General features: G+C 34.6%; 1 protein-coding gene and 1 pseudogene across 12 annotated transcripts in view; both read left to right on the top strand.

The window, feature by feature from the left end:
• Window positions 1-27,851, top strand: part of TBC1D5 (TBC1 domain family member 5) — a 587,897-nt gene that overhangs the window by 297,333 nt on the left and 262,713 nt on the right. For all 12 annotated transcript variants that reach the window (XM_054504439.2, XM_045903863.3, XM_064588415.1 and 9 more), the window contains one exon: window positions 13,735-13,801. Coding sequence is in view for 11 of the 12 variants with exons in the window: in XM_045903863.3 (XP_045759819.2) it covers window positions 13,735-13,801 (67 nt within the window). In the remaining variant the exon portion in view is untranslated. The remainder of the gene's footprint in view (window positions 1-13,734; window positions 13,802-27,851) is intronic.
• On the top strand, window positions 7,824-9,179 carry LOC123863852 (protein-L-histidine N-pros-methyltransferase-like; annotated as a pseudogene).

Here is a 27,851-nt window from a genome sequence, read left to right as displayed (position 1 = left end):
CCATGAATCCGGAAGGTCTTTCTGTTTCTTTGTGTCACCTTCAATTTCTTTCATCAATATTTTATAGTTTTTAGGGTACAGGTCTTTCACCTCTTTGGTTCAGTTTATTCCTAGGTATTTTATTCTTTTTGATGCAGTTTTAAATGGGATTGTTTTCCTAATTTCTCTTTCTGCTGCTTCATTATTAGTGTATAGAAGTGCAACAGATTTCTGTACATTGATTTTTTTTATCCTGCAACTTTACTGAATTCATCTATCAATTCTAGCAAGTTTTTTGGTGGAGTCTTTAGGATTTTCTATATATAGTATGTCATCTGAAATGTGAAAGTTTTACTTCTTCCTTATCAGTTTGTACACCTTTTATTCCTTTGTTTTGTCTGATTGCTGTGGCTAGGTCTTTCAGTACTATATTGAATAAAAGTGGTGAGAGTGGACATTCTTGTCTTGTTTCTCACTTTAGGAGAAAAGCGCTCAGTTTTGCACCATTGAGTCTGATGTTTGCTGTGAGTTATATATATATATATATATATATATGGCTTTTATTGTGTTGAGGTATGTTTCCTCTAAACCTACTTTGTTGAGGTTTTTATCATGAATGGATGTTGTACTTTGTCAAATGCTTTTTCTCCATCTATTGAAATGATCATATGGTTTTTATCCTTTTTCTTATTGATGTGATGTATCACATTGATTTGTAAGTATTGCATCCCAGGAATAAATCCCACTTGATTGTGGTGGATGCTTTTTTTAATGTATTGTTAGATTCAGTTTGGTAATATTTTGTTGAGGATTTTTGCATCTATATTCATTAGATGTGTAGGCCTGTAGTTCTTTTTGTTGTTGCTATTGTTGTTGTATCTTTATCTGGTTTTGGTATCAGGGTAATGCTGGCTTCATAGAATGAACTTAGCAATTTCTTTTCTATTTTTTGGAAAAGTTTGAGAGGAATAGGTACTAACTCTTCTTTAAATGTTTGGTAGAATTCACTTTTGAAACTGTCTGGTCCTGGACATCTTGTTTGTTGAGAGATTTTTGATTACTGATTCAGTTTCATTGCTGGTAATGGATCTGTTAAAATTTTTTATTTTTTCCTGCTTCAGTGTTGGTAAGTTATATGTTTCTAGGAATTTTCCCATTTCTTCTAGGATTTCCAGTTTGTTGCATATAGTTTTTCTTAATATTCTCTTATAATCCTTTGTAGTTTTTGTGGTGTCAGTTGTTATTTCTCCTCTTTCATTTCTGGTTTTTGTTTATTTGAGTCCTATCTTTTTTTGTGTTTTTTTCCTTTGTTGGTTTTTTTTTTTTTTTTTTTTTTTGATGAGTCTAGCTAGAGGTTTATCAATTTTGTCAATCTTTTCAAAGAACCACCTCCTGGTTTTATTGATCTGTTCTGTTCTTTTTAGTGTCTGTATCATTTATTTCTGCTCTAATGCTTATTATTTCCTTCCTTCTGCTGGTTTTGGGTTTTGTTCCTTTTCTCCCTCCTTTAGCTGCAAGCTTAGGTTGTTTATTTGAGATTTTTCTTACTTCTTCAGGTAGGCTTGTATTGCTATAAACTTCCCTAGTAGAACCACTTTTGCTGCATCCCAGGGATTTTGGATTGTTGTGTTTTATTTTCATCTGTCTCCATGTATTTTTTTATTTCCTCTTTGATTTCTCAGTTGACCCATTCATTGTTCAGTAGCATGTTACTTAACCTTCATGTATTTGTGCTCTTGGAAGAGCACAATCTGGAAGATTTTTCTGGAGCTTGATTTCTACTTTCATAGCGTTGTTGTCAGAAAAGATGTATGGTATAACTTCCATCTTTTTCAAATTGTTGAGACTTGTTTTCTGACCTAATGTGCGATCTCTTCTGGAGAATGTTCCATGTGCACTTGAAAAAAAATGTGTATTCTGCTGTTTTGTGTTGGAATGTTCTGAATATATATATTAAATCCATTTGGTCCAATTTGTCATTCAAAGCCACTGCTCCCTTGTTGATTTTCTGTTTGGATGATCTGTCCATTGATGTTAGTGGGGTGTTAAAATCCTCTATTATTATTGTATTATTATTAATTCTTTTATATTTTTTATTAACTGTTTGATGCATTTGGGAGCTTCCATATTGGGTGTATAAATATTTATATTTGCAATTGTTATGTCTTCTTGTTGAATTGTCCCCTTAATGATTATATAGTGTCCTACATTGTCTCTTGTTAGTCTTTGTTTCAAAGTTAGTTTTGTCCAATGTAAGTATTTCTGCCCCGGCTTTCTTTTCATATCCTTTGTGTATATGTGTGTGTGTGTGTGTGCGCGTGCGCGTGTGTGTATCCTCTGTTCCTTTCTTGCTCTCTTCTGTCATCATAAGTTGGCCTTCTTTAGTGATATACTTGGATTCCTTTCTCTTTATTTTTTGCATATATATTGCTCATTTTTGATTTGTAGGTACCATTATGTTTGTATATAGTGTCTTCTGCCTATAGCAGTCTATATTAAGTTGAAGGTTGCTCAAGTTTCAACCTGTTCTTTACTCCTTTCCCTCCATGTTTTAGGTATATAGTGTCATACTTTGCATCCTTTTATTTTGTGAATACCTTGACTGATTCTTACAGCTATATTTATTTTTACTATTTTTGTGCTTTCTACTTTTCTTACTCTTACTTATGGTCTTTCCTTTCTACTCAGAGTCCCCATTAACATTTCTTGTAGGGCTGGTTTAGTGGTCATGAACTCCTATAACTTTCGTTTGTCTGGGGAACTCTCTATCTCTCCTTCTATTCTGAATAATAGCCTTGCTGGATAGAATACTCTTGGCTGCAGATTTTTCCTTTCAGCCCTTTGAATATATCATGCTACTCTCTTCTAGCCTACAAAGTTTCTGTTGAAAAATCCACTTTTATCCTGATGGAGTTTTCCTTTTATGTAACTTTTTCTTTTCTCTTGCTCCTTTTAAAATTCTTCCTTTATCACTCCTTTTTGCCATTTTAATTAATATGTGTCTTGGTGTGGCCTTCTTTTGATTGATTTTTTTTTATTATGTTATGTTAATCACCATACATTACATCATTAGTTTTTGATGTAGTGTTCCATGATTTATTGTTTGCGTATAACACCCAGTGCTCCATTCAGTATGTGCCCTCTTTAATACCCATCACCAGGCTAACCCATCCCCCCAACCCCCTCCCCTCTAGAATCCTCAGTTTGTTTCTCAGAGTCCATAGTCTCTCATGGTTCGTCTCCCCCTTCGATTTCCCCCCCTTCATTTTTCCCTTCCTGCTATCTTCTTCTTCTTCTTCTTTTTTTTTTACATATAATGTATTCTTTGTTTCAGAGGTACAGGTCTGTGATTCAACAGCCTACACAATTCACAGCGCTCACCATAGCACATACCCACCCCAATGTCCTTGGGGGGATCTCTGTGCGTCCTGGATCTGAATTTGTTTCCTTCCCCAGATTCAGGAAGTTTTCACCTATTATTTCTTCAAATAGATTTTCTGCCCCCTTTCCTCTCTTCTTCTGGGATCCCTATAATGTGAATGTTAGTATGCTTGATGGTGTCATTGAATTCCCTAATTCTATTTTCATTTTTTAAATGATTTTTCTCTCTCCTGTTCAGCTTGATTGCTTCTCATTACTCTGTCCTCCAGGTCATTGATCCATTCTTCTGCTTCCTCCAGTCTACTGTTTATTTCACTTAGTGTATTTTTAATTTCAGGTATTGAGTTCTTCATCTCTGATTGATTCTTTTTCATCTCTTTATTAAGGTTGATTCTTTTTCATCTCTTTGTTGAGGGTCTCACTAGATGTCTTCCACTGTTTTCTTATGTCCAGTGAGTATCTTTATGATCATTACTTTATATTCTTTATCTGGCTTATTAATTATCTCTGTTTCATGTAGGTCTCTTGTTGTGATTTTTTTCATGGTCTTTCACTTGGGACATATTCCTCTTTCTCTTCATTTTGTCTATCTGTGTCTGTTTCTTTGTGTTAGGAAAGTTAGCTATGTCTCTTGCTCTCGAAAGTCGTGGGTGGGGCATGCACTTTTAATAAGATGGTGCTGGTCCTCTTCTTCCACAAGGGACATACAGCCACTGTGGAGACTGGGGCTGGCCAGGGATACTCTTCAAAGTACATGTAGATGAGTGGTGCAGTTTTAACAAGGTGTTGGTGTCCTCCATGGGATGTGACCATCACCACCTCAAGGACCAAGGCCCCGCAAGTGTGCAGTTGAGACATGCAGTGTTGGCAAGATTTTTTTGCTGGTCCTTTGGAGGAGGGGGCCTAAATTACCAGGACTAAGGCAGGCTCAGCTGGAGGGGATAGGGCGTGGTGTATGCAGCTAGGTAGTGAATACAGGCACAGCACTGCACTTGCCTGCTCCTTTGTTCCTGAAAAAGTCCCTCAGTGAACTCTGAGATTAATAAATAACTCTCCCTCCCATATGCCATGGGCAGTTTTCAAACTGCTCATTCTATGCTGTATTTCTGCCAGCTGTTTCTTGTGTTCTCTCTTTAAGGGCAAGGACTCAGTTTCCTATCGCCCTCCTGGCTCTTTCAGAACTGAGCCTGCTGATTTTTAAAGTTCCACACTTTGCATTCTGCTGGTTATAAGAACTAATGAAATTTGGCCCCTCTGGTTTTCAAAGCAAGTATTAGGGGATATGTCTTTCTCTTGCAGGCTCCCCGGTATGGTATTCTGTTTCTCCCCCCCTTATTGTGCCCATGGCTCCTTCCCTTTGGTGGCCAGACCCTTGGGGTTTAGCTCCTCACAATGTCTCTGCCCTTTCTACCCTCTTTGATGTGGCCTATTCTCTACATTTAGTTGTGGAGTTTGTTCTACAAGTCTTCGGTTCATTTTTGGGGGTTAATTACACTGATGTGAGTGCTGTGTAGTTGTATCCATGGGACAAGGTGAGCTTAAGGTCCTCCTACTCCAACGTCTTCCCTGGAAATGTTCTTCCTCCCTTTTTTTGTTGTGTTACAAGTTACATTTTTATACGTTGTTGCTCTGTAGCATAGATTTATAATTATTTTTTATGCATTTGTGTTTTAATTCTTGTAGGAAATAAAGTTTGGCAATACAGACCTTAAATATGTAATACTAGCTTCATATATACTGATGTATTTACCTTTATCAGGGATCTTTTCTTCCCACAGCTTTGAGTTACTGTCTGATGTCCTTTCAACATGAAGGATTGCCATTAGCTTTTCTTTTATAGTATGTGTAGTGGTATCAGATTCTCTGCTTTTGTGTTTCTGGGAATGTCTTAACTCTTCTCATTCTTCTTCTTCTTCTTTTGTTTTTTTAAGTAGGGCCCCAACACGGGGCTCAAACTCACGACCCTGAGATTGACACCTGATCTGAGATCAAGAGTCAAACACTTAACCGATTGAGCCACCCAGACACCCCACTGTCTGTTTTGTGAAATACAAAATTTTGGGTTGACGGTCTTTTTCTTTTTTTTTTTTTTTTTTTTTAAAGATTTTATTTATTTATTTGAGACAGAGAGAATGAGAGAGACAGAGAGCACATGAGAGCGGGGAGGGTCGAGGGAGAAGCAGGCTTCCTGCCGAGCAAGGAGCCCGATGTGGGTGGGACTCGATCCCGGGACTCCAGGATCATGACCTGAGCCGAAGGCAGTCGCTTAACCAACTGAGCCACCCAGGCGCCCGACGGTCTTTTTCTTTAAATATTTTAAATATATGTCATCCCACTGTCATTTGTCCTGTATGTTTTGTGATAAGACATCATCTATTAATCTTATTGAGAAATCTGTGATGTGACATATTTTCTATTGCTTCTTTGAAGATTCTCTTCTCTTTCAACAGTTTGCTTATTGTGTACCATTATGTGAGTGTCTGTGTTAATTATACCAAGAGTTCTTTGAGCTTCTTGGATTTGTAGATTTTTGTCTTTCATCAAATTTGGGAAGTTTTTGGCCATTATTTCTTCAAATATACTTTCTGCCTCTTTCTCTTTCACTTCTCAGGCTCTCACAGTGCATGTTGATTCACTTGATGTTGTCACACAGGTCTTTTAGATGTTGATGACTTTTCTTCATTGTTTTTCCTTTTGCCTCTTGGACTGCATAATTTTAATTGTCCTATCTTTAGATTTTATATTTCTTTCTATTGCCTGCTCACACCTGTTGTTGAACCACTCTAGTGAATTTCTTATTTCAGGTATTGTATTTTTCAGTCCCCAAAATTGTTCCTTTTATAATTTCTACCTCTTGATAATCCCATTTTGTTTATTCATTCATTTATAAGATTTCTTTCTTTGTCTATGTTTTCTTTTTGCTCTTTAAGCATCCTTAAGACAGTTATGTCAAAATCTTTGTAGGTAAATCCAATTTCTAGATTTCTCAAGGATAGTTTTTATCAGTTTATTTTTTATGAGCCTTGCTTCCTGTTTTTTATTATATGCTTTGTGATTTTTTTTGTTGTTGAGAACTGATAATTTGAATATTATAATTTGATAATTCTTGAAATTTAGTTTCTCCTAATATTGCTATTTTCTATATTACTAAACTTTTTTAGTCCCTTATTTCCCAATCTATTTTTTTATTTTTGCCAAGATTTATTCTTTGGCATATGAAGTCACTGAAATCTTTATTTCTTAGGTTATGTTCAGCTAGGGTTTTGACAGATATTTCTTTGAAAGCCGGAAGCTAAAAAAAAAAAAACAAGAACCAAACAAAAAAACCAAAACCTGTCCTGTTTGCAGATTGGTTCTGTGCCACAGCAGTCCTTCATCATTTAGTCAGGCTTGCATTCATCTTAGTGATCAGCTTCAGGTGGAAGATTTTGGTCTTCTACTTGCCCTGGGCATGTACATTTTCCTATATACATGGATGCTTTTGAAAGTCCTAATTTCCCAAGGAAACTCTCACCAACTCTTGTTCCCAAGCCTTAGGTGGTATTTTTAGTTTTAATTGTAACCTTTAACCCACGTATCTGCTTGTTCTTTTGTTTTTTTAAAGATTTTATTTATTTATTTGACAGAGAGAGACACAGCGAGAGGGGGAACACAAGCAGGGGGAGTGGGAGAGGGAGAAGCAGCCTTCCTGCTGAGCAGGGAGCCCGACACGGGGCTCGATCCCAGGACCCTGGGATCATGACCTGAGCCGAAGGCTCTGCTTGTTCTTAATTCAGCTTGCAGTGGGTTCAAGAGCAATGCCCACCACTCTTTTCAAGTTAGACAAAAAAGGGATGAATGTTTTGTGTTAGTCCTTCAGGTAGCTCCTAAACAAGTTAGAACAGAGTTACATAATATTTTGCAAATATGGTCTGCTCTGCTCCCTCCAGAACCCAAGTACTGGTCTCCCACACTGGAAACTGCATCCCTCTCCAAGACTGCTGCTGTACCAAGGAGGGAGTAGGGTAAGGGCAAGTAACAATGCCACAAAGCTTTCAAGAAGTCTCTTTCTTGGGCGCCTGGGTGGCTCAGTTGGTTGAGCGACTGCCTTCGGCTCAGGTCATGATCCTGGAGTCCCGGGATCGAGTCCCGCATCGGGCTCCCTGCTCAGCAGGGAGTCTGCTTCTCCCTCTGACCCTCCTCCCTCTCATGCTCTTTGTCTCTCATTCTCTCTCTCGCAAATAAATAAAATCTTAAAAAAAAAAAAATTAAGAAGTCTCTTTCTTCATTCATTGTTCATTTGGTTTTCGTAAATCTTGGATTGTTTTTCAGAATCATTGCAAAGTTGGTTCTGACAGTTACGGCTTGTTTTTTAGTGTTTCTTTGGGAGGATGAGAGTTTGGAGTTGTATATTCTGCCACTCCACTGATGTCACTCTGCTTTCTTTTTGAAAATTTTTCTATTAATGATTTAATAGGAATAACAAAAATATTATCTTCTTAAAATTATCCAGTTGAAATATTATTTATTTAAGAGTTTCTATGTATTTGTTTTTTACATCTGATTTTATATTATCTAAAATAATAATTTTGACCCCCCCTGTTTTGGCCCTGAAGGGGCTGGATGGACAAGTTGGGTGCAATGGCTCTAATCCGGGCAGTGGTACCTCCTCCTCCTCGCCCCAACACTGGCAGTGATCCAAATAAGTGGCCATGGCCCTTGGTGAAACTGGGCAGGTTGTGCCTGAGCCTGGCGTCTGTTTGGCTTGCATGGAGGATGTGGATGCTGTGGAGTCCACTCACCCGCTCCTTATATGTGAACATGAGAAGTGGCCTTGACAGGCTGACAGGGCCGAGGCCAGTAGGAAGGAGAACCACCAGTAGTAGGTGTGCAATAGAGAGAAATGTGAATCATTCCAGGCTCTCTTTGTTCAGAGTTACCTTAATCAGGGAACACAGATGTTCTTAACAGCATTGAGAAATCGGACTGGCTATTTGTCCAGTTCTGTCACTCTTTTGTGTCATCTGTTTTTAGCCTGTTTATGTCTAGAATATCTATTAGGGGGTTGCTAGGAAGAGGCTCAATGTTTGCATTTTCACCAGATCAGTTTCAGAGACTGCTAAAAATTAATCCAGATTGGAAAGCCCATAGACTTAGGTGCTGGGGATGGAGAAGTCAGAAAAATCATGAACTCTCATTTTGAAGAAATATATGCCACTGAGCTCTCTGAAACTATGATATGGCAGCTTCAGAAGAAGAAATACAAAGTGCTTGGTATAAATGAATAGCAGAATACAGGATTCCAGTATGATGTCAGTTGCTTAAATTTGCCAGACAGCTGTGATCAGCCCCTGACTGTGTTAAAAGATATCAGAAATGTCTTGGAGCCAATGAGAGGCAAGTCATCCTTGCTCTGGTTTTACCCTTTCATCCCTATGTGGAAAACATAGGTGGCAAGTGGGAGAAACCATCAGAAATTTTAGAAATCAAGGGATAGAGTTGGGAAGAACAAGTCAATAGCCTTCCTGAAGTTTTTAGAAAAACTGGTTTTGTTACCAAAGCTTTTACCAGACTGCCATACCTGTGTGAAGGTGACATGTATAATGACTACTACTTTCTGGATAATGCTTTGTGTTTAAACCAGTATAAACACTTGGAGGCCCAAGTCTTCAGAGCCCACCCCAAAAATGTACACTCCAGAAGAGGGTCTGTGTTTGTGATTATGTGAAGGGAGGACCTTTGGCGACTGCCATTGTAAATATCATGTAGTGATTTAAACAGCCAAAGTACTGATTATTTCTTTGTAGTGTGTAAAAGGAATGTTTTTAAAAACAAAAACCCAAAGCTTTGAGGATTTTTATCAACTCTTTACTCAGTAATACAGGTCACACACCAATTATGGAAGATATTTTTTATACTTAATTGCAGTAAGGACGCATTCCCAAACCATAGTCATAGCTTCACATGGAACCAATAAATATGGATTGTTTTTAATAAAAGACTGGCAATAAAGCTGTCCATTCACTTGCAAATATTTGGTTATAAGGTAGAGCCACTGACACTTTCATGTTTAGAAATTCTTTCTGTCGTTATTCGAAAACTGTTTTTAATCATGCTAATAAACATTTTTGGAGATAAAAATAAAATAATTTCGAAATATTATGTAGAGAATTAAATATAGCCATTAAATCATTAGCATGTAGCTAATAATAGAGAAAATGGAATATTATTGAATAGACAATTTTTTTGTATTTACTTTAGCACTGGGTCTTAGACGTAATCGGTGGTCCTGGATTTTTTAGCATAAATAAATTAGCCTAGAGAGACTATTGTCTCTCTGTTGAGATAATGCCCTTAGTGACTACTGTCTTCATAGGCAATGCTGAGTCATTGTACTTTGCCTTACTGTATATCAGCACATGAATATACTTAATTCATTGATTTTTTTGAATCATTTTCTTTGAATGGGATTTTAAATTTAATAAAAAACATTTCAGTAGTAATGTTCATTTAAAAGAAACAAAAGGTTTCAGGTCTCTACACTATTTATGGCATATTATCCTATCACAACTAAATGTAGCTATCCATAGCTTTGTTTTCAACTTAGTTTAAAGCAGATCTTTTTTCCACTCTTACTATTAAATATTCATTGCACACACTTGGAGACATTTCCCTGACAATTTAGATATAAACCTTATTTTTTAAATTATGTAATACTTTTTGGAATTCATACATAGTATGATGTGATCTTCTAAAACTTGATGTTTTTTAGATGTAAACTGAGGGCCCAGTTGAGTAGATGTGTTTGTTTATAGCATTATTCTGGTAGTTTTTAACCTAACCTAGCTTAAAATCTCCAGTTCTACCTTCATGAAGGAGATGTTTGTACATAAAAAGAACTATAGTAAGAAAAAAAAAAAAAACTATAGAAATCTATTGTAAATCCTCATTTAGCATGATTTTCAACAGTACATAGCTATTATAAATGCCCTTAGCTAAACATGACTGCAGTAAAAGTTAAAAAAGAATCTGGAATTTAATTTATCTTGTTCTGAGATTTAAGTCACCATTATACATATTATTTGCTTAATAAGTTAGATACATGTATGTTAGAAATTACTAATGGAAAATATATGCTCTTTCTATCCTCATTTAAAGTAATTTGGCTACAAGGGTATTTTTTTCAAATCAGTCAACTTTTTTTAATTGTGAGTGCCAGGAATTCATTTTGCAAAGTTATTTACCAATGAGAAATTAATCTGTTATGTAAATTTCACATTGTAATTGTCACAATAATTAATGAACTATTCCTGTAAATATAGGTTGCACAATATACATACACATAGCAACATATATAATATGTATGTAATTTATGTATTAAAATTTCCCCAATAAATATATCTAGATTATTTTACTGGTTAATTTATATTAAATATTGAAATACTTTTAAAATCACAATTGTGTTTTTAAAATGTATTGTTACTTTCCAAGCAAGTGAAAGGTAGTCTGTTACCTTAAAACACATTTCAAGTTATTTGTGCTGTCTGATCATTTAAAGGCCTTTGTGCAAGATTACTGTAATAATATACATATGCGTGTGCGCGCGTGCGTCTGTGTGTGTGAGAGAGAGAGGGGTGAAGAGGGAGAGAGAGATCTGAAAACAACCTATACATCCTTGTTACAGTTATGGCTACCTGACAACTTAGTATAAGAATCAGAACAGCAACTAAAAACATCATATTAAACTCTCTTGCACCCTCTGTTGTTATTTTTGGGGAACACTACACATACCTTCCCATGATTGTATTGGCATTAGACTTATTAAAATCCTTGATAAAATTAATACTTAGTTTATTATACTTATTCAAATTAGATTCATAGTAAATTAGCATTTATTTATAATTCTTGGTTGATGTTTCCTTCTATTACAAATATGTTTTTAATGTATAACACCTTAAATCAAAGAGGAGCCTCTCTGTCTTTGATTTCTCCTAGTTACCAGTTTCAAGCCCCTCCAAATGTTTCACACAAATGAAAATCTCTGCAGGATATACACACTGTATATACAATTTTCCAGAATTATAAATTCTGTCTGTTCTTTTGTAAATCTTTCAATTGTCAGACAATTTCCTTCCAAAATAAGAATCTGGAATCATCCATACTAAAATTAAGAATTTATAACTGTAAGGAACAGATGTTTTCATAAACATTTGCTATAATTAATTTCAACTAGAGGATTGAAGGAATAAAGCAGTTTTTCCCGCTTCAAAACTTTATTGCCTTTTCCCCATAATAGCAAACTTTGAAATCTTTTCTCTAATATTGTTTAGAAAAAACAGTTGTACTCCTTATTTTGGTATGTTTTCGAGAAAGAAAAACTGCTTTTTTTCCTCATTCCCATCCTTTGAAGGTTATATTTAATGTGATATGCTCATTTTGAAACCGGTATAAGGTGAAGAAAATCTTTGTAATATATTATGATGACAAAACCTAGTTTAAAAAACCGAAAGTCTCTTAATTTGAAGGATTTTATATTCGCTCTGGTAAATACCAGCAGAAAGGAAGAAATATTCTATTGGTGAGATCTTACGTGTTTAAGTAATTATAATCTTTAGTTTTCAAGAGAAAGAAGGCTCATATTTTAAGTGTATGATATAGTACGTATTTTATGCTGATTATGGAATGTTTCACAGGAAATGTCTGCAAGCTGTTAAATAACATGTGTTGGAGGAAATTTTCATTTAGTAAGAAACAGAATTTTCTTTAAATCCTTTTAGTTTATTTATTATAATACCATTAATTTTTTAAGAAAATATGTTGTATGAGTGATCTTATAGTATCTATGTTTTACGAATTAACAAAATATACCCAGCTAAATTGATCTTAAACATTTAAGTGATTTTGGATAATTTTCTTCTATAAAATTTGGCAATAGTTTTGAATGCTATAATCCATTTTAGGATTTTTGTTTAATGAGGAAAAAAAATCTGAAAGTGTATTTTGATAAAAGAATAGAGTTAAAAGTAAGTGGACACAGTCCAGTTCTTGTCCTCCTGAACACTTTGGCACAACTGTAAAGATTTTGAAAAGAACCAATATTCTTGACTAATCTGTCAACTATAAAATGTGAAAAGAAAAATAGGTAGCTGTCATTAAAATTACATTTCAGCTTTCAATAACCATTTAATGAGTAGCATAATTATATAAGTATGGTACCTTAAGTACTGTACTCAATAATTAAAAATAATCTCATCTTTAAAGTGAAAGCTCTGTAATTACTATTTGACTTAACCAGGACCACTGTGATGATCTCCAGTGGCACCTTAGATTGTTCAAAGTGGATTAAAAGTGTAAATTAAAATGGATAAATCATTAAATTATTAAGCTTTAAATATCATAAAAATGAATACAACCTGATGTTTGAAAGTTACAAGAACTAGGAGTATAAAATATAATCAGAATCTAGTCTTTTTAATTTGTTTCTAAGAATAAATGGTCTATTTAATAGTAGTATACTATGGTTTCATAAAAACTATACTTTGAAGCATATATTTTAAAATGTAAACTACTAAAATTAAATTTCTATCAATAAGCATATATATTTTATACTGTGGCATTGGTAAGCATTTTTTAAACTTCTTTAGCACATTTATTTTTATTCTATAATCTTTAAACTGATAGGTATGAATTTGTTCTAAGTCTGATACTATGAATATAACAGTTTAAGTGGGATTTTTTTTTTTCTAAATGTTTGGTATTACCATATGATGCAGAAATATCTTTCAATGTTGTTTTTTCATTTTTAAAACTGCTGAACTTTTGCCCACAGTTAAAACATAAAGTTTTAGGAAGAATATTAAAGTGTATTAAAAGCTCGTTAGATTGCATTCACCACCTCCCAACCTGCTTTCTCTTTTACCTCTCTGCTTACCAAATTCCTTGACCATGGAGAGCTGGGGACTGGAAAATACTCCAGGTCGCCTTTCTGTTGCTCCCTTTTGACTGAACCAGTGGTCAGAACAGGTGACTTGGTCACTAACAAAGAGTTGCCCTTTGTTTATAAACACTAGTGTATGATTAAATGGTTTATAAATTTTGGTTTTGTTTGTGATTCATAAAAAGAAAATGTACTGTGCTTCATTTTTTCTGTTAGCAATTATTTTGATAGTATTTCTATCCAATTTAGGAGTGGTGGTATTAGTTTATATTTTAGCATCAAAATGAATATTTTTGCATAAAGACCTCTGATTATAAGAGATATTTGGGAGGTAGGGAAAAAGGGATAATGCTTTTGGACCTAATATACTGTATAGAACTGTCACACAGCAGCTTTTCAACTAAAATATTCAGTTTCATAATCTTCATTATTTCAGTGTTTTTAAATTTTTTTTCCAGGAGATTCAAATAAAAATGGAAGAAGAAGTTCTACTTTAGATTCTGATGGGACTTTTAATTCCTATAGGTAGGTGATAAATACATAGATATATATTATTACAAGGTAGTATACAAGATACCTAATGTTACAGGATTCTAATCTTAGAGTAGTAAGGAAGTGTTACCTGTGCTTTAAAAATAAGTTAAATGTAAAGAATGTTGTGATATGCGATTGTTCTGCAGACTTATTGAGTAATGAACAATATAACCTTTTAAGTTCTTGAGTAAATGGTCTTATTGTCGATATCAGTTGTTAGGGTATAATTGGTACAAATGCTCCCTTAAAATCCATTTTTTATTTTGTTTTCCCAGTATATCTGTTACACTACTAAAGGCTTCCATTTGTTTAAGTTTCCTGTTAAAACAGAATATATTCCTTATGAGCATCTAAGAGAATATGAAATGTAATCCGTGGTTATATCAAGTGCTATTTGTTTATATCCCATTTGGTTCTTCAGCAAACAGGGCAGTTACGTCTCAATTAGTGATTTTTTTTTTTAAAAGGATACGCTAGTTAAGAAAACATGTATCTTCTCTAGTATTTTGGTAATATTCTCCTTATAACTTGATTTGCTTGAGTAAATGTTTATGGATTTTGTACCTTCATAACAGGGAAACCTAGGAAGAAAGATTATATTATTTCCAGTAATATTTGAATATTCATATACTTAACCAACATGGGATAAGAACAAGGTTGTTTTCTTTTAAGGAAAAAAGGTACAGATTCAATAATAATACATTTTGGCATTTTAGATAGCAATGCAGATTCTTGAAGAAATACTTTGAGTACATTGTCGTGATGGTTAATTAGTTCTGACACTTGTGCAGTGACAATAAAATTCACACAAGAACCACTGTACACTTGGAAACTCACTTGAATGTTAAGCTGTAACTCCTTTTATGTAATAAATACAGAGTTTATGATTGGAATCTTTATATTTTTATTTGAAAACATATTGTATATCCCTAATTGGAACTGTGTCATTTGTTTTCTCAGATTCCGGGCAAGCTTTTAATATCTAGAATAGGGCCTTGTATACAGGAAGCACTTAATAAGAATGTGGTAAATGGGAAAGTTTTTTACAATTTGTTTATGAATTCCAGAAATGAGATGGTAATTGAAACACTTGACGTCTTTATTTTATATCAGTTGGGGTCTGTATAAATAATCAGTCATTCAAGTGTCACAGATACTACAAAAGGCTTATGTTCCCATGGTGTTCTAGAAGGGTATTATCACAGCAGTAAAGCTCATATGTTGTCATTATATTTTCACTGTACTCATCCTACCTTATAAATGTTGGAATTCTCCAAATCCTTCTTTTAGTGTTGAAGTGAATATAAAAGATAGTTAAACATTCATGATTTGGCATGTAAGTGAGAAATGTTAATATGATAATATATGTGAAATCTATGTTAGTATCATTGCTAGATATAAATACAATAAAAAAATAGACAAAAGGAAAATGGAGATGTATTTCAAAGGAAGGAAAATCCATATGTGTATAAATTTTGTTGGTGAGTTAAATTTTACAATTACATTTGTAGTTTAGCTAATTATAGTAAATAATGGACATAATATAAAGTTAAGAGAAATGTGTTAATGTGAAGGCACAGTATTGTAGTTTATTTTATTCTTGAATAGTTTGGAAGATTAAAATATTTTAGTATTATTGAATGATAATTGTACTTTGAAAATGAACTCCTAATGCAGCTTTGCAGAATAAATACTAATGTTGTTAACTAATATGATTTTAATCAATGCCTGTCACTGTTGTAATGTTAGGATATTAATTTATTGTTGTAATTAAAAAGGCAAGATAAAAAGCTCAGGTAGTACAATATATAAAAACGAGCTTTTAATAGTTAGCAGGCCAGTGCTGTTATTAAATAGTATAGTATTTAAGGTGCGAAATGAATATTTTTCTACTCAGCAGGCAATAGCTCTTACAATATAATGAGCTTACTTGTGAATTTGACACTTGGGTTAAATGCAGAATTCATAGAAGCACAGCTCTGGGGTCTATTTTCATATTAAGGTTAACTGATAAAACCTAGGAATTGTTGCATGATCACACTAAAATGGCAACAGAATTGTCAGTAAAATTCCCTTTTGAAAATGAAAATGATTTTTCTGTTGCTATCATTGCTGTTTTAAACTTAAATAAGTTATTAGAAAGACATGAATATTAACCCTCAAAGATCCTTTAGCCTAACAGTTCTGCCTTTGTCTTACTTAAACTGTCTCAGAAATCCTGATTTTTCTTCACAAACAGTTCTGGCTGCCAGCGTAGGACCATCACACTCAAACCCAATATACTTGTGTCCAGGATAATGGTTAACCTTCGTTCGTCATCTTATAAGACAGACATTCTAAGGTCTAACCTGCTTCCTCCTCACAACTCTTGTAAAGACAGATAAAATGTAGAAGATAAAGCCTTTTGAAAATCCAAATGCAAAGCCATGGCATTTATTAATTCTTTCTGGAATTAGTTCTTTCATATGAATTGGCAACTTTGTTGCCTTAGCCTCGACTTCACCCTCCAACACGTGTACCCTTTTATAGCATACGAGGAGGTTGTGTTAACTTTTGAATTCAGTCTTGAATTGGTCACCTAAGTCTGTACTCTTCCCATTAATGTGTTTGTCTTATTGTGGTCTTCGATTGTCACTTTCAAGAGGATAGAGCCACTGATTGTTGTTTTGTTTTTCATTTGTTAATAATACATGATATATGGTGAGGTGGTTCAGATCCTGACTCCAAATACTTGGGAAACTTGGACAAGTCTTAGCCTCAGTTTCCTCACCATTAGAATGGGGTTAGGAAAAAACACACTTGTTAGGAGTTGATGGGATAGTGTCATGTGGTAAATGCTGAGTAAATAGTAGCTGTTTTTGTCTTCTTGTCTGTGGCATCATTGTCATTATCATCATTGGTAACCTTCTGGTATTTAGAATTTTTTACAGTGCCCTGATACAGAGACACTAAAAGGAAGGTAAAAAAGAATGTGTGACTTACAGGACAGTATCTTTTGTCTGTTAGCAGAAAAGGAGCTAAGAACAAGCTTAACCTGACGCTTGAAACTCTCAAGCTGATACAATATTTTCCGTTGTCTTCGTATAGCAAATTTGTACACATAGCAATGATAAAAGGAAGATGTTTTACTCTCTGTTTAAGTTCAGAGGTGGATTTTTGGAATTTTGACAAATTCTGAAGTTTACAATCGATCAGATCCTAACACGCTAGTTCTGTGTACCTAATGTTCATAGGTTTGTTTTTCATAGGCCAGGAAGTTTTACTTGGATTTGTGTCTTTTGTGGTTTTGCTTCATTGATTCAAATGGACTGCAGCTGAATTTAACTCCTAAGGCACCAGTATGAATATTATACAGTGCATAGGTAATAGATTAGATCTTGTTTTAGAACTTCTTGTTAAAATTCAATTATATGTCTCCCAACTAATTTGCAGATGATGTGTTAAAATGGAAAATTTATAAGAATTGAGAAGACATTATTGGTTTATGCAATAAATCTTATGCTTTTTAAAGTCCAGTGTTCTCAGTCAGATTATATTAGCTTTCTGTATTTCTTATTTAAACATTAAAACTGAGAGACCCTTGCTGGGTATGAAAGAAGAATAGTAGTTTGCCGATTAGCAGTTTGCAGTAGATGATTAAGTTAGTGACTGTAGCAGAGGGCCACATGGTAGAAGGAATATTCTCTCCCCACCACCCTCCTCCTTTCCCAAGGGCAGCTGACCTTCTCCTCTCCAAAGAGGCAAGCCCCTTGCCAGCACATATGACTACAGACTATTACATTAATCTGTTTAGCTGTAGTACCAGCTGCTTGCATGTTTTTAATTATCTTATTAGATGGTATAACAGTGACCTATGAAATAAATTGAAGGTGAACATTTTTAAACTTTCCTTTTTTACCCTATGTTTCTAAATATCTTTATTGATCAAATTATAACTTCCCACAAAAGTTCATAGAAGTCTATATGGTTTTTGAATCTGTGTAATGCTTTTTTCACATACAATGTTATAATTCCCAAAATAGAAAATAACTTCATTTTTGCCTCATTTTTGATTTAGGATTGCCTCATTTAAGATTTAGGTTATGTTTATGTAGCGACAAATCCATGTTAAAAATAAATTGGTTAAATAGTCAATTTAGTTAGAGAAGACTCAGACCAGTTATTGGCATTCTCGGGGAAACTCAGAATATTGCTTAATTTTCAGACATCATCTTGGTGTGTTGTATAAATGTCATAGGATAGAAAATAAGTCATTGTAGATTATTTTTAAATAAATTAGTTTATTTAACTATGATTTTCTAGATTCTGATATGCAGTAGTAAATCATGTAGTCTACCCTAATTACTTTTACAATTTAATTTCACATGGTACCATTGCTGGGTGTATTTTCCCAAGCTATGCCATTAGGAAAAATGTATATCTCATGAATTTTGACAATTGGATAATTTTCAAATAATACTTTGTAAATTAAGTGTTGACTCCAGGAGACACAGTTCAAAGTAGTAGCAACCAATGGTGATTCTGTTATAACTCATCACCAATAAACAAAGAATATAATAGAAACCTTGGTGTTGAATTAAAAAGCAAAGGTATGCAGAAAGGATTGTAAAATATTTATGCATGTCTTTTGAATTAGTAAATCCTACAACTGGGATGGTGGGGTGACTTGAGACTTGAAAAATTTATAAAGACCTCAAATATTTGTAAAGTACACATTACGTTTTTTTTAAGATTAAGAAATACCCATTCTTTTTAGCTTCCTTTTTTTTCTTTTTTTTTTGAAGTTTATTTTATTTCTTTTTAAAGATTTTATTTATTTATTTGACAGAGAGAGACAGTGAGAGAGGGAACACAAGCAGGGGGAGTGGGAGAGGGAGAAGCAGGCTTCCCGCTGAGCAGGGAGCCCGATGCGGGGCTGGATCCCAGGACCCTGGGATCATGACCTGAGCTGAGGGCAGACGCTTAATGACTGAGCCACCCAGGTGCCCCTTTTTTTTTCCTTTTAAGAACTAATATATTTCATATTTTAAAAGAACCTTTGTTGCAGAAATAATGGGAACTTTTCCCCTTTATGTTTTTTATTTTCTTTCCTTAAAAAAAAAGAAATTTTTTTTCTTAAAAAAAATTTTAAAAAATAATAAATAATTTCCCCTTTATATTTTTTATTTTCTTTCCTTGGCTCTATACTAGGTGGTATTTATAATTTCTTAATATTGATCTGAGCTTCTGAAGTAGCCTCTCTTTCTCAATATGGTGTATTCTATAGTTGGTTTGGCTTTTTGAATCCAAAGTTAATTCTTTTCCTGAATAATAAAAATACATTTATTTGAACACTGTTTAGTCATTGAGTAAACTTTAAAAATTAGGCTCATAGTTTTATCATAAACATTTTTATATATCCTATTTTATCAGTAATTTGAGAGAATGTGGGAAATATCCTTCTATCATTTACATTTATTTCTAGTAGAATACCTTTTTCCCCATTTGTATGTAAGGGGGTCATATGTGTCTTGAAACAACCATGAAATATTGATTCAAAATATTAGTAGAGATCATAGAGCAAAAGCATACTTTGGATTTAAAATTTAGAAATCTGGGTTCTGGCTACACTCTTAGAGTGATATAAGTTTGTTACTCTGTTATATTTGAGAATATGGAGTCAAAGAATCAATTTAATTGCTGAATGTTATACCTTTAGTCTGTTCAGGCTGTTCTAACAGATATCATAGGCTAGGTGGCTTATAAACAATAGAAATTTATTTCTTACAGTTCTGGAGGCTGGGAAGTCCAGGATTAAGGTGCTGGCAGATTTGGTGTTCAGTAAGAGCCCACTCCTGGTTTTCTGTCTTTTCACAGTGCTCTCACATAGCAGGGGAGCCAGAGAGCTCTCTGAGGCACTAGTCCCATTCATGAGGGCCGACCCCCAAACACCCATCACACTGGCTGTTGGGGTTCAATATATGAATTGGGGGGGCATTCAGTTCACAGCATATACTAAAGATAATAGAAACTAACCTGAATTTCCATCCCACTCTTCGACCACCCAGTCATTTTAAGTTCCTAAGCCCTTGCCATTTTATTTTTCCAGGTTATCATAGCTTAGTAAGTACATGAGAAAGGTTTTTTTTCCTGATTCTTAGAGCATTGCTTTGCTCACTTTTTTTCTTAAGATTTTATTTATTTATTTGAGAGAGGGAGCAGGGGATAGGAGCAGAGGGAGAGGGAGAAGCAGACTCTCTGCTGAGCAGGGAGCCCAATATGGGGCTCTATGTGGGGCTCGATCCCAGGACCCTGAGATCATGACCCTAGATGAAGGCGGACGCTTCACCGACGGAGTCACCCAGACGCTCCATGCTTTTCTCACTTTGTGTTGCCTATATTTTGTTGAGAATCTATGTAACTATATGATACAAACTCTGTAAGTTTTTAAGAATAAAGACACGATTCAGGGAAACAATTTGGAAAAAACATACAGATAGAAATAAGACTGACTAAAGTTTATATCTTAGCTCTACCACCTACTGACTGTGTGACCTTAGGTAAGAGAATTAATCTCTCTGATTCCTGATTACCTCATTTGTAAAATTGGAATGTTGCAGCTCCTATATCATAGAGTTGTAGGGAGCATACCTACAAATGTGTAGAACACCTGCCCCAGTCATCTAACACATAATAAATAAACTAATTTCTGCACCTTTCCTTTCTTTTCTGAAATTTCCTTTAAGTTTTATTTTTTTATTTATTTTTTTAAAGATTTTATTTATTTGAGAGAGAGTGAGGGAGAGAGAGAGAGCACAAGCAGAGGGTGGAGGAGCAGAGGCAGAGGGAGAAGCAGGCTTTCTGCTGATCAGGGAGCCTGATGTGGGGCTCGATCCCAGGATCCTGAGATCATGACCTGAGCCAAGGCAGACGCTTAACCCACTGAGCCGCCCAGATGCTCGTGAAATTTCCTTTAAGTTTTAATCAACTTTTTCATCTATTAAAGTTTTCCCTTGTCTCAGAAAAGTATTTTTAAAATTCTCTGCAGTCCGGGGTGCCTGGGTGGCTCAGTCGTTAAGTGTCTGCCTTCGGCTCAGGTCATGATCCCAGGGTCCTGGGATCGAGACCTGCATCAGGCTCCCTGCTCTGCGGGAAGCCTACTTCTCCCTCCCCCGCTCCCCCTGCTTGTGTTCCCTCTCTCACTGTGTCTCTCTCTGTCAAATAAATAAATAAAATCTTTAAAGATAAATAAAATAAAATAAAATATAAAATAAAAAATAAATAAATAAAATAAAATAAAATTCTCTGCAGTCCTAAACTGGCAGTGAGTATTTAAGGATTAGATCTACAGTTACCTATAAAGATCTAATTTATAAATATCTACAGTTATCTATAGATTATATAGGGAGAATATTTATAAAATCCACGCTTCTTTAGCTTCACAATCTCAGCATCAAATTTTCTTATTTCTTGTTTTCATATTTGTTGAAATAGTATCACGACCTTTACAGTTAAATGATAATTTCAATGAGCACAAAATATGTATGTAACTTTTGCATTTTCCAGAAACCAAAATCAAAATAATACCTTAATTCATATCTCCATAATGAAGCAGTATTTGAGAAAAGGGGAAAAAAATCACACTTAAATGATGAATATATCTTCTTGAAGTAACTTTATTATTTTTTTATGATAGTGGAACTGGTCAGTATCTGTGCTTTTCTGTAATATACAACTGTCTGAGCTAATTATTGATCACTTAAGGCTCTGAAAATGTTACCTTCCATTTAACTAATTAACTGGCTTGTTTGCATTTACAGCCTTACATTAACATAACCCAAATTGACTTGAGCATACATGTTAGTTTGAGTTCCTTTGCTTCAGAAGCCCCTTCAAGCCCTTTTTATTATCTGTAGCCAGGCTCTAGGGGGAACATTTTTTTCCTATTTGTTTATTTACATAGTCAGCTGCAAGCTCCAATCATCCAAGGCTGTGTAAATGTTTATCTTTGAAAAGACAGGCATACATTTGAAATATGAGGATAAGCTGTTCTGAGTCAGTCATCAGTGAGAGTCCCTTCCCCTGGACACACTTCTGTTTTTTCCTGGTGTCCCTAGTTGAAATTCACCCCTTCAGCCCCATGGGTCACTATTTGTAGTATATATTAGCATGCTGCACTTTTTAAGTAGGGTAGTGAAATAGACAATGCCAATTAAATATTTGGTCAGTAATATTGAAGTGTGTTACTGGATCTATAATTTGAGAAAATAATACAAAGAAGAATGGTTTAAAAGTGGAAAGTTATAAATCTTTTTAAACATTTTACAAATACCTTGCTTATTTATTTACTTATGGGTCTGCTTTATAGTTATATGGTTAGCTCTACATAAGGCTTAATTACTGATTTTTGATTTGACAAACAATTTGTAAGTCTCAAAGATACAGTTTAAAGGTGGAATTTTCACAGACTATTTTAATAGAGATTGATATTCAGTATTTGTCTATTTTCTGTATCAGATTACCTTGCCTTCTGGGGGAACGGTGGCGGTAGTTAGTAATGGTTAGTAATCCTATTTTTTTTTAAAGATTTTATTTATTTATTTGACAGAGAGAGACAGAGAGCGCGCACAAGCAGGCGGTGTAGCAGGCAGAGGCAGAGGGAGAGGGAGAAGCAGGCTCTCCCCTGAACAAGGAGCCTGACATGGGGCTCGATCCCAGGACCCTAGGATCATGATCTGGGCTGAAGGCAGTCGCTTAACCAACTGAGCCACCAGGCACCCCTGTAATCCTACTTTTAAAAATTTTTTTTCTAATCCAGAGCTTTCACAAGTGTTTTTGTGACATTTGTTTATATATATAAAATTTATATGTAATAAAATATATATGTATGTAATAATATATATAAATTATATATATATAAATATATATAAATAATATGGTTATATATATATTTGGTTCAAGAGAGCTAACAAATCTTCATTCTGCAAATCTTTATTGCACACCCATTATAGGCAACCCAGTGTGCTAAACCTCCAAGACCCAAAGACAAATAAAACACTGCCCACTTATCATCTAGAAGGGGAGACAGACATGGAAGCAACTAATGTAGACGATGGCCAGTGTTATAATGGGGGCATTTTTCTAAGAACCAGGAATACCAGTTGGGGTAGTTAAAATTGAGGGGTTGGGGAATGGTGGTTACAGGGAAAGTATATCTGCTGGACATTCTAGAGGGACAAGACTTTTCTATGAGGTGAACAGTATGAGTAAAGGTAGTCTTCATTTTCTACTCTAACAATGCATTCTTTTTTTTCTTTTTTTTATTGGCACTATTAAAATGGTTAGATTCGATTGGCCTTACATTTGTTAGTGACAAAATTATGCCCTTAGTTATGAAAGACAACTAAAGTGGCCCCTACAATATGAATATTTACATATATCTGTTTCATTCTGTTGACATTGTTACTTTGCATGAACTAGTATTTGATAGTATTAAAGTTTTAGATTTTAGATTTAGTATATCATAGGTGTTTGATATATTAAAATCCATGATCAAAAAATTTAACTGGGAGTTGAAAATGAGAATCTTTAAATCACAAAATTAAATGAAATAGTTGATAATGATACAATTGAGAATGAGTATTATGTGCTTAGAAATATGGGAAAAATCAATAAAGCAGCTATGGAATAAAAAATAGCCTGCTAATGAGAGAATATTTGAAATTTAAAAGAAGTCCTAGTATCATCTGAACATATGGACATAGTTTTCATTTCATGATTATAGATGCAATGTTCTGAGATAGATATAGTAGTTTAGCTGGTTGACATATTTCAAGGATTTTCAAAGATTAAATTTCAAGCTATTTGTTCAGATTAGAAAAGTAATTCAGATGACAAGCCCAAGTCTCTGAACCCATTTGAAGCAAAACAGGATTGTTGAACACTATCTCTTAACTCTCATTCCAGTTTTTTAATGTGCTTCTAGATCTTAAAAGTTGTCTTGAGCAGCAGAGCTCTGCTGTCACTGAACCAGGCACAGACCGAGTAACTACTCTTGTTTGCTTGCCCCTTCCGACCTGACCACCTGGCCAAACCCAGGGCCTGCTTCTCTCTTTTTATATTCCAATTATGTAGGTTGAACAGGGACTTTTTTTTTTTTTTTCTACTTGAGAGAGCTAGAAGAGGGTCGAGGGAGTGGGATAAATAAAGCCAGAGTGGTCTGATTGGCGTTTTTAACACTGCTCCCATCCCTGTTTTTCCCCACTGTCACCTGGACTGTTGATGGGTCCTAGAGAAGGAACCCCATTTTCCTGCGTCTATATGTCTAGGTGCCATTCCTAATCATAGTATTTTATTTTAATTTATTTTTTTAAAAGATTTTATTTATTTGAGAGAGAGAGAGCATGAACCGGGGGAGGGGGATGGTGGACAGAGGGAGAGGGAGAATCAGGCTCCCCGCTGAGCAGAGAGCCGGACGCAGGACTCAATCCCAGGACTCTGAGATCATGACCTGATGCGAAGGTAGATGCTTAACTGACCAAGCCACCCAGGCGCCCCTGTATTTTAAAAGGCTCTAGAAGCAAAGGAAAAAAAAGCTCTGTAGAAAAATGAGAATTTTCTTGTGCTAGTTTTCAATTTTATAGTAGCATTCCATGTGACAGCTTTATGGAAACATCTCTTTGGTTCATATAAGGCTATCTGTGGTCATATAATTAAAATTTTTGTGGCATCCATTTGGGAGTATCTGAATTATTGAGCATATGGGTAACAGGATAAAAAAATAACAAAAGGCCTTTTATAAAGTCAGGACTAGATTTGAGTTCTCTTGAAGTAGATGAACTTTCAGGTAACATAAAATTTCATCAGTGGAGAATACTTCTGCCTAAGACAGGACTTTTATGAAATATATTTTAATTTGGACAAGGAGGTCATGAGAAAATGGTTCATCTTCTGTGATGCAGAACAACTGTTTTAAAAAAATTAGTAATGAAAATACTACTCCCACTGGTGTTCTAGCCTACACAGGAAACACAGTGCAGACTCAAATTAGGTCTCCACACCTTGATTCCTTCATTTTAGTGTCTTCTCCCAACCTTTTATCCCCTACCCTCTATATCCAGTATTCAGAAAAGGGACTTTTCCTTTTTTTCTTTGAGATAGAGTAGGCAGTTAAGGAAAGACCCCGGAGGGGGATACACATGCATTCTCCCCTATGACCCTAGCCAACAGTAACATATAACTTCATTATGATACATGTACATTGTGGTTTGATCCCCTCCCTGCAGGGAGAAGGCTGCCATGACAGTTCCAACAAATAACATATAGGACCAAACCTTGCCCCCCCCTCCCCTATTCCCCCACCAGTAGGAGGAGTCCCTTAGATGATTGGAAGCAGCCTCAGAGACCACCCTAGCTATGACCCATAACCTATGCAAGCATAGAAAGGAAAGACAAAAGAAGACCTGACCCCTGATGCAGTTGCCACCTCTGGGCCTGTCCCCTTCTCCCACCTTGGGAGGGTACTTTCACTTTAACTGCTAGTAAAGGCTTGCTTAAGAGTTTGGCTCTGAATTCTTTCTTGGCCTTGGGGGGAATGGGATTGGCTGCTGACATTTGGATATACAGTGACGTATCGGTTATTTACAGGTCAAATTTCTAATAGCTTCAACCAGCTAGAATATAACCAGAAACTTAGAAATAGGAGGAAAATATTAGAAAAGATGAAATGTTTGCTTATTAAAATATGTTTAGGCACAGGAGAGCCCTTCCAGCCCTTATTCCCACAGTCTTATTTCACATTTTTCTTAAATTAGAAAAGATTCTGATAATTTATGATGTTGAAATAGGCTAGAATGTATGGCAGTTTAAAGTCTAGTTTGTTGTCTTTATTTTAAAAAAGACACACTGAGCAAGTGACAGAATGGTGGAGATTTAGGATTTTTAAAAGCTAATGTATAATCATGATACAAATTGGTAGCCAGTAGCCTGAAAATGATAGTCATGAGAAAAATGTCACTAAAAACAGAATGGAAAACTCCAAAAGCAAAGCAATGTGGAGTTATTTAATGTAGAGGCAATTAGCCATAATGTTCCAAATGTATATCACATCTGGACAAAAATTTCTTTATGGCTTAGTAATATTTTGATACTCTCAACATTTTTGTGTTGCAAAAAAAAAATCACTTATATAGCATACATTGGTCATTCATTATGCTAGGTATATGAGGTATTCAAGACTGGGATTTTTTTATAGTAGTGAGTTTTTTTCTTTTAAATTATAAATGAGTGAGATTTTCTGGTGGCCCTTGGATGAGGATATTTCCTTACCTTTTCAGAGGCCCATGTGAAATTATTTTCCTAGGTGCCTTAATCCAAACAAATTATAAAGTACATAATGTCCGTATTGACTTAAAGTTTATCACATGACCCATTGTCTTCATTTAAAATTTACATGTCCTGGATCTTTGAGCTAGTCTAATACCGAGTATGGTCATATTAGGTTCATGATTCAGCTCTTGGGTCTGGTTCTTGCCAGCATTGATTATTTTTGGTCACTTACAGATGCATCACTTCATCACTAAAGATTTGCTTCCCTAACTTTTATGTGTATATAAGAAGAGCGAGGTGGGAGGAAGCAAGGGGCAGAGGGTGGTGGTAAAGACAGAGAAACCTAGACAGAGAGAGGCAACCAGATAGAGATAAAAAAGAAAATATATCTATTATATCTATATATGATCTTATTAGTAGCACCATTCATTTAGAATTAATTATATACTATGTTACATCTCTTACGAAACTATCTTGACTTTTTAACTAGTTGTACTGTTTAACTTTTAAAGTGTATCTGTTTTCTTTCCCCAGTAACACTGTATGTGATATATATCATGTGTATATTTATATCTCTTGAAACTTTTTTATAGTTGTTACTTTAAAATTCAAATGTATCTATGAATGGTTTATTATCCTTAAAACATTTGAGTTTTGGTGTTCAATATAGGAACCATTAGTGACATGAGTCTATTTAAATTTAGGTTTAAATTAATTGAAATATATAGTTCTTCACATGTGATTAATGATTACCATATTGAACAGTCAGATATAGAATATTTCTGTTATCTCGGAAAGTTCTGTCGGGTAGTGCTGATCTACAAATTATCAAATGAATGATGGATTCAGTTATAATCCATTCAGATCTTTTTAAGAGAAAGTATTATTTGAAGCATACATGTATTTCTATGTGTGTAATACCCTATAAATCAACCCAGTCTTAAAAAACATGGTTTATGAGATTAGATTGACTTTGAATTAGGACATCAGATTCTGCTAAATAAATGTCTGTTTCTAAATTACTGCAGAATAATTTGTTCTCAATTCTTTAAGCATTTACTTCATGGTATTGTTTACATTGTAGACTGTGGCAAATTCTTTATCACATAGAAAGTTAGATATCAAGTTCATGCTAGTTTCAGAAATAGCAAGGCAAATGTAGTGCCGTGGGGATGTGAAGAAGGTGGGGGAGGTCTACAGTAAGGTGCCTCAAAGAAATAATTCTATAAGAAACATCAGTTAACTATGGAATATCAAATATATTCATTTCAGATGACTTCATAGAGATAGTTTGATATAGGATCCTTTTCTCACCTCATTTCTAAATGCTGAATCTTTGATTAGTAGTATAATGACAGTTCTTATATACTTAATATTTTATAACCTTGTGATACAGCTTTTTTTGATTCCTTTTCTAAAGGCATGTTTATTGACTTTACCTACTTAATATGACCTTGAATTTAGAAGCTCTTAAACATTATATTTTGAAGAGAATGATATATATATATTTTAAAGAATATTATACCTGACAGTCCAAAACTATTGCTAACTCAGTGTTTTGTGTCCTCGTGGACATTGAGGTGGAAGTTCAGAATTTCTCAATTCAGAGTTAAATCCAAACCCAAATCAAAATATCATCATAAATTAATTTTAGGAAACCTCCATACAGTGAACTGTTTGTTGCCTTTGTTTCAATGGGGCCTCATCAGATGAGAATATATTTCACCTAGACATA

This window comes from Mirounga angustirostris, unplaced genomic scaffold, assembly GCF_029215605.1.
Source record: "Mirounga angustirostris isolate CCGP_5_RB_7025 unplaced genomic scaffold, mMirAng1.0.hap1 SCAF_1, whole genome shotgun sequence".
Taxonomy (NCBI): Eukaryota; Metazoa; Chordata; class Mammalia; order Carnivora; family Phocidae; genus Mirounga; species Mirounga angustirostris.
Note: the sequence above shows the minus strand (reverse complement) of the source record. Positions and strands in the feature narration are given on the sequence as shown.